The 17345-nt window shown below is 37.6% G+C and overlaps 1 protein-coding gene across 2 annotated transcripts in view; it reads left to right on the forward strand.

Moving 5' to 3' along the window:
• rasgef1b.L (RasGEF domain family member 1B L homeolog) overlaps positions 1 to 17345 on the forward strand; it is a 207563-nt gene that overhangs the window by 33597 nt on the left and 156621 nt on the right. For both annotated transcript variants that reach the window (XM_041591204.1, XM_041591202.1), the window contains exons 2-3: positions 69 to 116; positions 14737 to 14817. In XM_041591204.1, the coding sequence (XP_041447138.1) occupies positions 69 to 116; positions 14737 to 14817 (129 nt within the window). The remainder of the gene's footprint in view (positions 1 to 68; positions 117 to 14736; positions 14818 to 17345) is intronic.

The following is a 17345-nucleotide window of genomic DNA, read 5'->3' on the forward strand; positions in this document are numbered from 1 at the left end:
ACATTTTGTTTAAGCCATTGACTACTTTTGGGCAAAAAGCTAACATGAATATTTTTTCTCATGAACAGTCCCGGAGTCAGTGCCGCAACAACCAAAGTCAAAGTACCAAGAGAAAGGTATGTGAAGTATTATTTTTTTTTCCACTATTTTTTTCATACTAAAAATTATAGTATTTTTTTATATTAAAATGATGGCATGGAGTATGTGTAGAAAAAGGCAACTCAACAATACACAATTTACATGAATTGACTTTTGGAATCCTATTCGGAGAATATTTACATACATAATTAAAATTATTCCATTATTTAAAGCAAATGCAAACAAGAGTAAGCCTCAACATAGTAAGTTAGGCTAAAAAAGACACATGTCCATCAAGTTCAACCTTTTAAGTCTATTTTAATCTGCATAACTGCTAGTTGATCCAGAGAAAGAAAAAACCCCATTTGAAGCCTCTTCAATTTGCCTCAGAGGGGGAAAAAATCCTTACTGACTCCAAATGGCAATCGGACTAGTCCCTGGATCAACTTGTACTATGAGCTATCTTCCATAACCCTGTATTCCCTCACTTGCTAAAAAGTAATCCAACCCCTTCTTAAAGCTATCTAATGTATCAGCCTGTACAACTGATTCAGGGAGAGAATTCCACATCTTCACAGCTCTCATTGTAAAAAAAACCCTTCTGAATATTTAGGCAGAACCTCTTTTCTTCTAATATACATACATTTGGTCTGGATATGATCATTTTCCTACAGAAACCAAGATTGCTTTTCTAGTTTATCACAGATTCCTTTAAATTGTATATTTACATAAAGTATGAAGTTTTCCTTCATTATTGCAACTATAGTATTTGGAACAGCAAAGGCAAATTTTTGAATACATTACTACAGAACACCTTTTAAATGTAAGTGATATGGTGCAGCTATGGTTGCACACTGTTGCATACTCTTAATATGACAATATAAGGGAAAAAAAGATGACAACGATGATCTGCATTGTGTAGTAAGTTACTCATTTGAAGTTTGGTGAAACTAAAATTTGCTGATTAACTGTACCTCAAATCACTTTTTGGAAAAAGCAGATATCTTGACAGCTGACAACGGTTTTGTGCAGCACATTGATGCATATTATCTTGCTACACAGATTATCTGTATTAAAGGAGAAGGAAAGCTACCAAAGCAGTTTATTGGCAATAGATTAGCTACAATAGTGCAAGATAAAAGACTATATTTATGCTGCAGAATGCTTTACCATACCTGAATAAACAGCTCTAGAAACCCTCTTTATTTCTTTAGGATAGCAGCTTCCATAATAGCTTCATTTGACATCACATCCTGCCTGAGTCTCTACCTGCTCACTCATAACTCTGGGCTCAGATTACAGCAGGGAGGGAGGAGGGAGGGGGAAAAGGGAGGGTGAGAGTGAGAGGAGCAAACTGAGCATGCACAAGCCCTAGAAAAATACAGATTAATGGAGTGCACTCCAAACACAACTACAAAGGAGTATGTTATATTACCATTCCTCTTAAATAGAATGTAAGTGAGATGCAATTAGCCCAAGGGTACACCCACAGTACATACCCAAAAAACTCAAATAGAAAATATATTGAGCACGCACACTCAAAAGAAATTTTTTTACAGACTACTGGATGTATGAGAAAAAAAATTCTTTATATTTCAAATAGTAAAACTTACATCAAAACATTTTTGCCATTCAGTATAATACATGTACACCAGTATAAGCAAAGATATACATACCACCCAGCAAAGTATTTCAAGGCAAAAAGGAAAACACCACAAGAAACGGATACACTTGCCAAGGATGAGAATACTCCAACGTTTTGTCACTTAGCCTTAGTCAAGGGGAATTCCCCTGGTGTAAAAACCATAGTTTAAGGCCCTGGACCCAGAGCATATTGGCTCCATTGCTCTCTGGCTGTGTTTTGTATGCAGGCAGAGAGTTCTCTTCCAAAGCTCTATGTATCTGCACTGACAGGTACATCTTAAGGATGCAAGTACAGTGGAGATCGGCCTGAAAAACACAAAAGTAGGCATATTTAGGATCTCCACTCCATTTACCTGCACTCAGGTGGAAGCTGTACACAGGGCCGCCATCAGAAATCACAGGGCCCCATACAAACAAATTTCCTGGGCCCCCTGGGCTGCGCCCACCACAATCCCCACCTACAGGTCCGCCCTCCCGAATCCACAGGTCCACCCCCCACTAAAAAAAAAGGAGAAGATGGCTAGAGGGTTGGATGTTGGAGGAGAGATTTTAAACTAGGCGTGGGGGGTTCGAGAGCAGGATTGATGGTAACGCTGGTTAGACCGGGTTAGCCTTTAGCCTGGGGCTAACGCCTGCTCGCTTTCCTCGATTTTGTTTACAAGCGAATCGTTTGCGTCTTGGCCAGCAGCATCTCGCAGTCCCAGTCTTTGTTCTGAGCTCCGGTGCTGTTAGCAGGCCCAGACTCCGCAGAATCTCTATCAGCAGATTTGGCGTAGTAGTTGTGCATTTCTTCCCGATTTCGAGCAGAGTGTGTCTGTCATAGGTAGTACGCATGGTGACTAATAGTAACACAAAAACAAACTGGAAAAACGTACGAAATAAATAAATAATTAAATAAAAATAAACAGTTTTTCTACTGTATTCGCTGGAGCACAGTTAGCCTCTGCCAGTTGTGGTGCTGCCCCACTAGGCCCACAGTCTCCCCCGGGGTGCTCCATGTCACCAGGCCAGCAGTCTCCCTGCAGCTCAGCAGTCTGCCCTGCAGTTCAGGTCCCCAGCTCAGTCCCGGGTACCTCTACAACTCAAGCCCCCGGCTTCTGTCGAGGAGGTAGGCCCCATTTTGTTCTCCAGCTCTGTGTGTGCTAGAGAGCCCATTTTTCCTCCTTTAGGCAGCAGATGTCCCTTTTAGGCTGCTGGTGTGGGAAATGTTGGCAGAAGGGGACTTGTAAAGCACGGATGGGTGCAGATTTTAACAGTGCCCTGGGAGCCCTTGCAGATGTGTCTTCCCTGGCTTAGTTCAGTTTTAATATCAGTAACCTTTTGTGTATATTCATCTTTAAATTACACACACTGTAATATTTGTTCACAGTGGGAATAGCCTGTTATGTTATGTATGCAGTTTCATTAGAAATGTAATTTATACAAAATACTTTATGTATTTAAAGTCAAAAGCACATACATGCTCTGGATAGATATACTGTATACATGAAATATTTAGCTGAAGTACTTGAGCTATTGTATAAAACTACTGTCTAGTATAAAAAATATCAATATGATTTATCATGGTTTATCATGGTTGTTAAATGGATTAAAATTATGGCAACATCTGGAACAAGCCCAATGTGAATAGTAAGCATCATAGTATCAAACCATGTGTAGATTTATGACAAAATACGTTGGAATGAATTAATGGAATGGGGGTGGGGTGAAGGAGAGACCGCACCACAGAGTAGGCTGTATTCATTAGGGCCTCAAATCATCAGGAAACATATTCCTTACCTGTCTACTAATAAATCTTTTTGGCACATCTATTTAGAGCCTTCTCATCAGGCAGTTGAGTGTGGGTCCCATCTCAGCTTGTGGTACTGCATGAAAATGTAATAAGCTCTGGTGAAAGCACAAGCCTTGCTACTGCATCTCTGAGTTCTTCAATCATTTCCTCATCAGCCCTGCATGTCCGCAGGGTTTTGATCTTAGAAATTACTCTTGAGAAAGCATTTCTCTTGTGAAAAAGAAGTTACTGCACCTGTGCAAACTTAGAACCTTTTAGTACATACCTTATAGGGGTATATATCTTAGTAGATATAAGAACAGGAATGGGAATCTATTATCAGAATGCTTGGGGCATAGGGTATCCTGGATAAGGGGTCTTTCCATAATCTGGATCTCTTATTTTATTCATCAATAAACTAACTTGAAAAAGTTGGGTCCAAAAAACACTTGATAAAATCGAGCGAAAACTTGGATTGTATACATTTTTGGGATTTGATGCCCGAATCATTTGATTTTTTCCGGTTATTTCCTGAAAACCCCCGAATTTTATTGGATGGAACCCAGCGCAGATCACAATATCTTTAAATTGTAAAAGGGACATCTGCTATTGACTTCTACATGACCTCGGCAGGTTTGAGATGGTGGTTTTTCAGATTCTGACTTTTAGCAGCTTCAGGTATAATAAACGTCCCAAAAAGCCTCTACCAGAAAAAAACAAGGTTTAGTAAATAACCCCGCAAGTCGACTAAAGAACATTTAAACATTAAAAAAACAATAGTTTTAGTGCCGGCACGAATTGCAAAATTTGCACCCTCAGCTAATCCCAGGTGTTTCAGAGTTTGCAATGAAATAGGTGCAATGTACCATACATGTTGGACTTGCCGTAAGGCCCAGAGATATTTGATGTCTCATTTCCAAAATACCTTGGTATAGTACAGCAAAAAAAAACCCAGAGGGATTAAATAACCCCAATTTCGCCTGTTTACTGCCATTATGACAGCAGCTAAATTAACTTTAGCAAGGGCATGGGAACAAAAAGAAGTTCCAATAGACCCAGTTAAGGCTAGAATAGACTGGATCATGTCTCAGGAAAAAATGACCAGTATATTACTTGATTCCCATAAGAAATTCTTACTAACTTGGAACCCTTGGATCAGATACAGATATGGCCCAAGTCCCCAATACCTTTCTTTCTCTATAGGGGCAACCTGGCTGTACAATGAATTGGCAGTCTAGATGTGGTAATTGTTTCTTAAAATTCTGTTCACTTTTATGCGAAATTACATGCTGTTTTAAAATGTTGACCCTTAGGTTACAGTGTTATTTGATTGTATGTTTTTTGCCTGAAACAGTTATGTGATAGGGATTCTTTATCACAAACTAATATAACTGTACGCAATGAGAATGAAATGTCAAAAAATGTTTTGTGTGGAAGCATATACACAAATATTACCTTATGATGGAAATAAGTCTGAACACAATTTTTGGAAAACAAATAAAAAGTTACTGAAATAAAAAAAAAATTAATTGGATTGTTTGCCACCAATATGGATTCCTGCATCTTAAGCTGGCCATAGATGCAAAGATCCGATCGTACGAATCATCGTACGATCGTACTTTCCCATCTCCCGACCCGCCACTAACCATTCAGATCAAATTCTTACCAGTCAGATTAGTTAAAGAACAGATCAGCAATGTTCTGCCCCTGACAGCAATCGTACGATATCTATGTCCAACCAAAGCTAGTGACAGTCTCCCACTGAAAATCGTACGATCGGCAATACACGCAGAAATATTATCGGCAGCCGACAGAAATTTTCTAACCTGTCCGATCGACCAAACGACCGATCTCCGCCGGACGTAAAATGTCGGGACTCTTCACACACGGTTCGAAAATCGTACGAATCCTCGAATTGTACGATCAGATCTTTGCGTCTAAGCTACTGTTTTATTATTACAGAAAAAAAGGTAATAATTTTTAAAAAATTGGATTATTTAGATAAAATAGAATTTATGTGAGATGGCCTTTCCGTAATTCAGTAAGTTTTTTCACATTTAGTGGAGTTATTTTTAAAAGTTGTAACTGATAAATATATGTTTTTAAAATTTCTTTTTTAACCATTTGAAGCTCATGCCACATTTGTTTTAGGGTGGGCTCATGTCTAGGACAATAGAGGATCTCTTTTGTCTTTATTTTGCTTCCTTGGACATTTTTAAGTGGCCACTTCCAGCAACTGCGCCCACACTCACTAATAAAGACATATATAGGACCTGTATGTACCTGCCATATTTAAACTGATGTAAGTGTAAATATGTTAATGAAGTTTCACTAGGAACAAAGTAACATTAGCAAAAATTCACTTTGTAATGTCTGCGCTGACGAATTTTCACTGACAAAACTTCGCATTTTGATAAATATGGGTATTAATGTCTGATGAAGTATGGGGAAGCCATCTGAGTTGAATATACCCTTTAGTAAATTTGCCCCTTAGAGTCTAAGCTCCACTTGGGCAAAGAATTATGTAAACAAATATTCTGTTTATAGCACTGCAGAATATGTTAGCGCCAGATAAAGGATAGTAATTAAAATAATGAAATTAAATGATTCAGGCAAATGACAGGTAATAATGAATAAACCTGAAAAGAATCAGGGACTTTTGGAACCTTACATGTGGAGGATATATTAAAAGGCATTCATCATAGAAAACTGTATAATATGTCCTTTTCATTGTGGCAGACCCCTAAACCGGTGAAGCTACCACCCAATGTTTTGCAGGCAACTAAATTTACTATTAGACTCTGGGAACATTGCTCCAAGAAATCTCCCTTGACCAATTTCCCGTCCCCTATGCAACCCGTTCTGGCCAATCCTCGCTTTATCCCGGGAATGTCTCCCGCCTTCCAGAACCGTTGGGGTTCCAAAGGCCTCTTTAGAATATATGATTTTCTCAAACCATTGGAGAACAGAGTCCACTCGTTCGCAGAACTTCAAGAGAAGTATCAAATTCCCCAGACCTGGTGTTATGACTTCTTGCAAATTCTACATTTCATTAAGGGGGTGTTCCAGGGGCGTCCTCCATCTCGCTCACTGACGTTTTTTGAAAGGACGTGTCTTCGGGGTCTGCCACAGAAAGCACTGATCTCGACTATTTATTCTGTACTTAACACTGTATTAGAGGAACCGTTTCCTAAACATAGATATATGCTACAATGGGAAAGAGAGCTCTCCACCACTTTCACCTTGGAACAATGGCAGGACATATGGGAGAATGCCAGGAGAAGTGTCACTTGTGTAAGACAGAAAGAGAGCGTTTACAAGGCTATCTTCCATTGGTACTATACCCCGGTGAAATTGAGCAAAATGTATCCAACCACCTCAGCACTGTGCTGGAGGGCTTGTGGACAGGAGGGCTCTCTCTCCCATATATTGTGGTCCTGTCCGAGACTGTCTGCATTTTGGAAAGCGGTTAGGGATCTGGTGACGAAACTCTTTTTCTATGAGATCCCAATTCATGCCTCTAATGCAATACTAGGCCTACCACATGTAGGCATCTCCCCCCCAGAACAGAAACTTCTGAATTTCATTTATACTGCGGCCAGATTGTCTATTACTTCCAATTGGAAGTCTTCTCGTGCCCCATCCATAGGCGAGACAATTTCCCGTATCCGTGATATGAAATTAATGGAAGAAATGACAGCCAAACATCACGGATCCTTACCTAAACATGACGCTGTTTGGTCGAAATGGGTCTATTATGTGTCTCAAACGCGTATGCTGGAAGGGGGGGAATGAGGATAATGATAATTGTATTACTGATGATTGTCTATTGCATGTCTACTGCATTTCTATTGCTTCATTGACCTCTACCTCAAGCCCTCTGGTCGTTCAATGTTTTCCAACCATCTTTGTAACTCTGTAAGTTTACTCTGACATCCATGTAAACTCCCACACTCCTTCTTTTTTACCAACTGAGAACTTTGTGAAAACGATATACATGACTTTTTTTCCTGTTATGTCTGTACCTTGTGCTTTTTTTATTATGCTTGGAAACTTAAATGCTAAACCAAATAAAATTTAAGTTATAAAAAAAATATGTCCTTTTCATCTGTTAATTAAATTTAACAGCTGTCAATCATATACTTCCTACCCTGCTTCTTTGCCACAGACATAGCAATCACATTCACTTTCCATTCTGACATTATCCTATGACTGAGATTTAGAATAATTTAATTATAGAATATATAAGTGCCTTTTCCACTTAGACTGGATAGAAACCCTAACAAACAAAGAAAAAAACACTGAACTGTTTTTTGACACATGGATGTCTTATATAAACACCTTCACACCACTTACACGATCACTCACTCTCCAAATTTTTCAAAACACCACGTGGTACGAAAGGGAGCTGCTTTTGGGGACCGATCTTGTCTGTGAGGCGGATCACCTGTTGCGGTCCGTGGGTAATCCACAACAATCACCTACGACGGGAACCCCCAGGAGTCATCATCTTAACCAGCTGTTTACTTCCTCTCTACACGATCATAATCCTCTAACGCTCTAACCCATTGTCTACAGACAGTAAAATCGTGAGTAACTTTCAATATCTGCAATTAGGGATATGCCTACCCGATTTCTTTTTCTGTGCTCACTTGACACTATTCTAGCTTATTTTTGTCAATGCTTTATTATATTTGAATCTGTACTTGACATTGTTTGTTTACCTTATCTTCATTTCTTTTTTTTCTTTCCTTTTGTTTATTGTAAAATTTATTTGTGCATATTGAAAACAAATAAAAACATTTGTGAAGAAGAATATATAAGTGCAAGTATTTTATGGAGACTTTGCATGGCACTATAATTGTAAAATAGCCTTATATCAAAATTTATCAAAAACTCAAAGGTTTTTTTAAGCTGAATAGGTCCAATTTCGATCAAATAGGTCCATTTTGAATCAAATTCGAATCATATGAATACGTATCGAAGTAACAGCACATTCGATCAAATTCGATTCAAAGTTTTTCCAAAAAAACCCTTTGATTTCATATTTTAGATGGGGACTTATCCGGTGCTGGTATACAGTAGAAGAATGACCCCTTCCTGCCGTGAATCAATGCCCCTTTTAATACAGCTCAAGACCTTATTTCCCCTTGATGCTGCTGACTGGCATTGCTTGCTACAGCCAAGTTTATTATCTACAAGGACTCCAAGGTCCTTTTCCATAATGAAATTGCCTAGTATAGTCCCATTAAGGGTATAAGTGGATTGGATATTTTTACAACCCATGTGCATGACTTTACATTTATCTCATCTGACACTTAGCTGCCCAGATTGCCAGTTTGTCAAAACCCTGTTGCAAGGATGTCACATCCTGGATGGAATTAATTGGGCTGGATAGTTTTGTGTCATCAGCAAACTCGGATACATTACTTACAATACCCTCCCCTAAGTCATTAATAAACAAGTTAAATAAAAGTGGACCCAATACCAAGCCCTAAGGGACCCCACTAAGAACCTTACTCCAAATAATGTACCATTAACAACCACCCTCTGTACCTGATCCTGTAGCCAGTTTCCTATATATGTGCAAACGACTTCATTAAGCCCAACAAACCTTAGTTTAGAAAGCAGTCGTTTGTGGGGCACGTATCAAACGCTTTGGCAAAATCCAAATAGATCACCTCTTACTTACCTCATAAAAAACAATCAGATTAGTCTGACATGACCTATCCTTCATAAAGCCATGCTGATTGCTGCTCATAATGCCATTCACTAGGACAACATTTTGAATGTGATCCTTTAACAAGAAACTTACTGGCCTATAATTGCTAGGCTGAGATAGATTGTAATCCCTTTTTAAATATTAGAATTACATCAGCTTTTCTCCAGTCCATAGGTACCATACCACATGAAAGCGAATCTGCGAAAATCAGAAATAGGGACCGGTTTAAAACTGAACTAAGCTTTCGTAAAACACAGGGGTGTATGCCACCTGGCCCTGGCACCTTGTTTACATTAATTTGTATTAAAGCTTTATGAATCATATCTTGAGTCAGCCACTGACTAGATTGAGCTGAGCCATGAGTGCAGCTATGAAGTTAGCATGGGAACTCAGACTCATCTGAAAGAATTGATTTAGCACAATTGCCTTTTCTGTATCTGTTACAACCATACTGGTACCATTATTTAAAGGAGCAACACTTTCAACCCGCATCTTTTTACTATTAATATACTTAAAAAACTTTTTAGTATATTAGCCTCAGACGCAATGCACTCTTCATTTCCTTTCTTTGCCTTCCGGATTGCTGTTTTACAACATTTAGGGGCAGATTTACTAAGGTTCAAGTGAAGTACAAAAAGTTAAAATTTCGAAGTAATTTTTTGAATACCTCGACCATCGAATAGGATACTACGATTTCGAATTTACTTCGACTTTGATTCGAAGTAAAAACCGTTCGACTATTTGAACATTCGATAATTGAAGTACTGTCTCTTTAAAAAAACTTTGGCTTCAAAACTTCGCCAACTTAAACCTGCCGAAGTGCTATGTTAGCCTATGGGGACCTTCCAGAGCAATTCTCTAAGTTTTTTATATTCAAAGGAAAATCGTTCGATCGATTATACTTCGACCGCAAATGGCCAAATTTGATGAAAAAAACCCTCAATTTTCTTCGACTTTAAAAAACTTAGAAAACTGCTCTAGAAGGTCCCCCACATAGTGCTATGTTAGCTATGTGCTAACATAGCACTTCGGCAGGTTTAATTTAGCGAAGTATTGAAGTCGAAGTTTTTTTCGATTATCTAATGGTCGAATATTCAAAGATTTTTACTTCGAATCGAGGTCGAAGTAAATTCGAAGTCGTAGTATCCTATTCGATGGTCGAAGTATTCAAAAAATTACTTAGAATATTCAAACTATTTTATTTCGAATCAAAGGCGTAGTATCCTATTCGATGGTCGAAGTATCCAAAAAATTACTTCGAATTTCGAATTTTTTTACTTCGAAAATTCCCTCGAATTCACTTCGAACCTTGATAAATCTGCCCCTAAATGATATAACATTATGGTCACTATTACTAGGGGATCAATGACTTGCACATTTACTATAAGTTTTGGGTCATTAGAGCTCACTAGATCCAGAATAACAGTTTATAAACTTGTTCCCATTAACTGATCTTGGCATTACTGTTGCTCCAGTTCATATCTGGGTAATTAAAATCCCACATTGTCATTACTTTACCCAAACTAGCAGCCTTTTCTATTTGCATCAGGAGCTTAGCCTCCTCCTCCTCCTCCTCCTCACTTATATTAGGGGGTCTATAACATACTCCTACAATAAATTTGCTGGACTCTTTACAAATGGTTAAGAACTCCACCCATAAGACTTCTGCCCCCTCATTTTCTAACATCACTTCCTCCTTTATATACTGTAAGCTTTTAAATCCTGCCTAACAAACAGACATACCCCTCCTCCTTTTCTATTGCCTCTGTCCCCCTGAAACAAAGTATAGCACCTCTAGCTCTTCCATGTTACTAGTCCTTGCATTTGCAAACATACATTTTATACCGTTACCATATTGAACAAATTACATGTGGTTAGGGTTGCCACCCTAGCCGGTAAAACACCTGCCAAGGCCGGGGCCGGGATTACAAATTTACCGGCAATGTAGCTGCCGGTAAATTTGTAATACCCTTAAAAAGATCCTCTCGGCCTGCCCCCAATCCCCTATAAAACTTAGCTTTTGTCTTCACAGGTCCGCGCCGCAGCCCGCCCCTTTTTATGTCATAGTCCTGGCCTTTTTCGCCGTCACACAGCTCCGCACCGTGGCCCGCCACTTTTTATGTTATAGCCCCGCCCCTTTTGATGTCACACCCGCCCCTTTTTCTTCCCGCCCCCCACAGCCGGTAACTAAATTACAAAAAGGTGGCAACCCTACATGTGGTCCTCCCTATCCTTAACAGTAACCCCAACCAAATCTCCTCCAAATGTTCCCTTCCTTTGCCCACTATCTCATCTAACCTGTCTTCCACTGAACCCTTTACTGAACCCTCCCCCCATGCCTAATTTAAAATCTCCTCCAACCCTCTAGCCCAGTTCTCCAAAAATCCAAAATCCTCCTCCCTACACCAATCTCTCAGCCACGCATTAATCTCATGAAGCTCCCACTGTCTTCTTAGCGTTGCTCGTGGCACAGGTAATATCTCGGAGAAAATTACCTTGAAAGTCCTCGCCCTTAACTTTACACCTAGTTTTTTTTTAAATCGTTCTTGAGGACTTCACCACCTCCTCTAACTTTATCATTGGTACCTATGTGTACCAAGACCGCTGGGTCTTCCCCAGCCCATCCCAATAACCTGTCCACTCAACCCTAGCACCAGGCAAGCTGCAGACTGTTCGGCATGAAGGGTCCTTGCTGTTTGCTACCAGCAGTAAAATAACAACCCCTTATTCATTTTAAAAAAAATGTTCCCCTTAGAAACTCTCAGGCTAAAACACAAAAACAAAATAAATGCCCTAAATGTATCTATCACCTTACCCCAAACAGAGAAAAGAAAAAGCTGTTTCTGTCTCAGTCAGATAACTCTAAGAGCACACAGCAGTCAGTTATTTGCACTTACTGTCTTGGTGTTTGCTGTGCATGCTGGGTGCAAGGAGGCATCCTTGCACCCAGCATGCACAGCAAACACCAACGCCTTAAGGTTTTTAATGCTGCTTAACACTTAATTCACATGCAACACTCGCTTAGCAGTTCCCACACTCGCTTTGAATTCACAGATTTATAGAGTTAGCAGTAAAAATATACTGCTGAGGTATAACTAGCTGGCAGAACTGGCAGTGCCACCATTATAACACTTTGCAAGCAATATATAACATTTGAATTCCTATTTGTGTGAGTCTCACAACCTGGAAAAATGTATTAATATAATATCTAGAAGTTGTAGAAGTTTACTTTGTCTCTAACACAATAAAACAAAATGTGCATTTAAGTGGCATTCATAATGTTTTTATGAAACTAGGAATTCAAGATTTGGTTTCGTTATTTGTGGAATCCAAGCACTTCTTTGCAGGATTTAGATTAGAATTTATCAGTTTTTAAGATTGCAAATGTGATCATGGTAAAAAAAAGGCTTGATTGAAATCTAGTTAAATTCGGGAGAAATCTTGAAATTTCAAGTTTTAAAAATACAATCTTGAATTTTTTAACTCTCAAGCCTCGGTTTATTGCCAAACAATTGCAGAAAAGTGAGAGAGCACTGGACAGTACAGCTATGTTTACTGGAATTTGTTGCTTTACAAAAACCCTGTTTAAAAAAAAGTTTGTAAGCAAGCAGGTGAGTGCAGGAACTGTAAAAACACCAAGAGCTGTACAAACATAATTGCAAACTAAAATCACATTTTTCTATTTTCTTTCAAAGAGATTGTAAAATCTTAACTTTAGATTTCAGAATTTTTTTCATGTTTCTGAAAAAAATGTTGAACATCAATGTGCTTGAATGTAAATATACACTTGCTATTGACTTCTATAGCATCTAGACAGGTTTTATGTGATAGAGGTTTACATCATAGTTTTCAAGTTTCTCAAATTTAATGAATCTTTAATATTGCATCTTTAATATCTTTTAAAATATATTCAATAGACTTTTAAGCTCTTAACAGCAGAACTTTTAGGGGCACATTTACTTAGTTCGAGTGAAGGAATAGAATAAAAAAAACTTAGAATTTCGAATGATTTATTTGACTACTTCGACCATCGAATTAGCTACTTCGACCTTCGACTACGACTTGGAATCGAACGATTCGAACTAAAAATCGTTTGACTATTCGACCATTCGATAGTTGAAGTACTGTCTCTTTAAAAAAAACTTCGACCCCCTACTTCGGCAAGTAAAACCTACAGAGGTGCAATGTTAGCCTATGGGGAAGGTCCCCATAGGCTTTCTAACAATTTTTTGGTCGAAGAAAAATAATTTGATCGATGGATTAAAATCCTTCGAATCGTTCAATTCGAAGGATTTAATCGTTCGATCGAACGAATTGAGGTAAATCCTTCGACTTTGATATTCGAAGTCGAAGGATTTTACTTCGACAGCCGAATATCGAGGGTTAATTAACCCTCAATATTCGACCCTAGGTAAATGTGCCCCCAAGTGTTCACAGTTGATGGAACTCTTTGATTCTTCTCAAATTTAAAAAGACAAAAGTTTTGTATTCGGATAAGTATTTGTCCAAATCCTATATCATAAATTCTAGAATTTAGTTATATTATAGATGTTTAACATATGATATGATCTTTAAGGGATACAACACCTTTTTTATTTCTTACACTGGAATTTGAAGTTTCCTTTATTTCGCATTTGTATTTGTGTTATTATGTTTGGCTCAGTTTTCAGCATATCTGTATTTAAAATACCTTTACAGCGTTTTAGACCATTTAAAATAATTTTAATACAAAGGTATATTCAGCGTATAAAGCCAGGGCATGCTCATCTAAATTTCAGAAAGTGAGGAAAACATGGTGTGACATACACTTAGCAGACAATCTATACTGATGTATTGCTGGCTAATTTTATGTGTGATTGTAAATAAATAATGTGAAGATACTGTTCCCCCCCTTTTTCCTTTCTGTACCCCTTTTTCTTTTTTGTTTGAAACTCAATAAAAAAGAAACCTTTTAAAAAAACAAAGTTATATTCAGACATGTATTACCTGAGCAAGGTCATAAAATGCAAAATACTCCTTACAAGAAACAGATGTGTGACACTATTGGGGATGTAGTCAGCCAAATTGAGCTGTATTTCATATCATAAATATTTATGCCAACCTTGATAAAAAAAATAAAGATTTATGAGTAGTAAATCTGGAAATTCTGCAGGTTTCAAATGTATTCATATTTAAACTTTTATGGCATTTTTAAATTTTTAGATTTAATCCAGCTGGTTAATCAATACTTATCTTTACAACAATGACAATAATTTAAAACATGTTTTCATGTAAATTCAGTAAATATTGTTATTGCTGCTGGTCCTATTTGTCATAGGTTCGCACCTTCCTATGTGGTTGAATTATAAGAAAATTGTCTTCTAACCAAAGCATTGGTCTCACAAGCTGTTCCACTATACTATAACTTTTATAAGAGACATATCTATTTTAAATTGGAGACAGACCTATTGAGCAATCTTAATCAAAATGATTTTCATAAAAAGTCACTTCAATTCAAGAACATAATTCCTTTTTTTTACAGACAAATTTCTTCAGATCTTTGCCTAGTGAAAAGTCATTCAGATCTTTGCCGAGTGAAAAGTCATTATATGATCCAGTGTTGGTAAGTCATTCTTCTTTAAATAAAACCAATACAGAATAGTTTACAGCTTAGTACAGTATTTTTTATTTCCACAGATGCCATAAAAAAGTTTGTTAAATTCATATTTATTCTTAAAATGTTGAACAATATGAATATAATCAATTGCAAGCAATAACAGTTACTTCATCACTACCCATCATCCTATTCACCCATCGAAAAACAAGCATACCATAGTTGTGTTCAGACAAAGTAAAAGAAGATATACAGTACTGCTTCTTAAATGTAGTGACTAGTTTTCTGGATAATTTCATGGAATGCAGTTCGTGTCATAAAACCCCTCATAAATTGGCTTCTGATTAAATTGCTCCCAGTGTGTGTGAATGTGATAGGGACCTAAGACTGTAAGCTCCACTCGAGAAGGGACTGATGTGAATGATGTATAATCTCTGTAAAGCTCAGTCGACGGTATAGAAATACCAGGAAATAAATAAATAGAGATACACAGTACCTGTATTATAAACATGTCATTTACTTTAAATCACTTATATAGTTTTTAAAATGATTGTACACATACAAAAACACGTTTTATGAAGGAAATCTTTAATAACCCATGCTCCTTCAACAATTGCCCTGATAATTCACTGGGATCAAGGTTTTAACTGCTCTGCTTGGTAAAGCATACATTAAGGGGGTTATTTATCAAGGTCCGAATTCATCTCAATATCTGCTGCTACAAACTCCGATCTAACCCGCTCAGGTTTTTAACGCTTATTTATTATTACACAATTCACATATTCACAATTTTTTTCGTGAAATTTCCCCCGAGTTTTCACCCGAGAGCTCCGAAAACATTGTGAAATTGCCCGAAACCCTGACACAACCAAAAATCAATGGGACTGTTCCCATTGACTTTTATGCAACCGCGACAGGTTTGAGATGCCGTGTTTTTATACTCTGGCTTTTTAGCCCTCGGGGTTTAATAAATTCCAAAAAATTTGTGATTTTTTTTAAAAGTCTGATTTTATAAAAAAAAAATTACAAATTTTTCAGGTTATGGGGAATTTCAGGTATTGGGAGCTTAGTAAATAACCCCCTAAAACTATCGAACTTTTTCAAATTTTAATAATAGGTTTGAAGCATTTCCAAACTTATTATTTACTTATTATTATTATTATCAATAAGCTTTTTAGTGGGTTCTTGCTATACTTCCCATTGCATTGGTCTTAGTGAGTTTCATTTTCTTAAGCTCACCTAAAATTTTGGGCTTTTAGTGATGGCACTTGTAGGTCATGCATTGGGGCATATTGTTTGTGTTGGGACCAGAATGTGAGTCAGTAGGTCCAGTTTGGATTGTCAGTTAGTCCCTGTTAACAGTGTCAAACACTGTTTTGGCCCCCTTACAGACAAGATATTCTTTGTGGAATTGGGAGTTTGTACTTTTCATACACTATAACAGGAAGTGGTTTTGAGTTGATAAAGAGGATTTCTCGGGATAGTCACTAAAATTGTGTGCTTTATTGCAATTTTGCCTTCCTTTACTTGAATTGCTTTAGAATATATAATATATAAAAATGTATATATATATATAAAAATGTATTTATATATATAAATGTAGACATTCTTCTTACAGCTTTGTAGGTAGTGTATTAATAGATGCATAGAAGAACGCATAGTTTGAGAGCAGACATGTGAATGGCTAATATGAGTTACTATATCTGTAGGAAACATTGTGACCTTGTGTACATTTGATTTTTTTTTTCTTTAAATGTAAAGTACAACTGTTGTTCTTTCATTTTGTGAGTATGAACAACAGAACCTGTCACTTCTTGATGCTGCATTTTAAACTGAAACGGCATGAATTTAGAATCACCAACAAAATATATTTTCAGGGGTGGTTTAAGGAGAAGGAAAGGCCTATTTACTAACTTTTGGCACCCCCAAGTAAATATAGCCTGTCCTTCTCCTTTAAATAACCTCTGATAATTGGACTATACACAAACCATGGCCCCAGAGAACCATTTGCCCTACAATGTCCAATCACAGTCAGTGGGGACTATTTTGGACTGATGCACAAATAGTTACATAGTTAGTTACATAGTTAAATCGGGTTGAAAAAAGACAAAGTCCATCAAGTTCAACCCCTCCAAATGAAAACCCAGCATCCATCCTCTTTATGGGTAAAAAGGTCCCCTGCTATTTGTCTATAATGTCCTCTAATGTACTTGTAAAGTGTAATCATGTCCCCTCGCAAGCGCCTTTTTTACAGAGAAAACAACCCCAACCTTGACAGTCTACCCTCATAATTTAAGTCTTCCATCCCTCTAACCAGTTTAGTTGCACATCTCTGCACTCTCTCCAGCTCATTTATATCCCTCTTAAGGACTGGAGTCCAAAACTGCACTGCATATTTCAGATGAGTTCTCACCAGGGACCTATAAAGAGGCATAATTATGTTTTCATCCCTTGAGTTAATGCCCTTTTTTATACAAGACAGAACTTTATTTGCTTTAGTAGCCACATAATGACACTGCCAAGAATTCGACAACGAC

Source organism: Xenopus laevis, chromosome 1L (genome assembly GCF_017654675.1).
Source record: "Xenopus laevis strain J_2021 chromosome 1L, Xenopus_laevis_v10.1, whole genome shotgun sequence".
NCBI lineage: Eukaryota > Metazoa > Chordata > Amphibia > Anura > Pipidae > Xenopus > Xenopus laevis.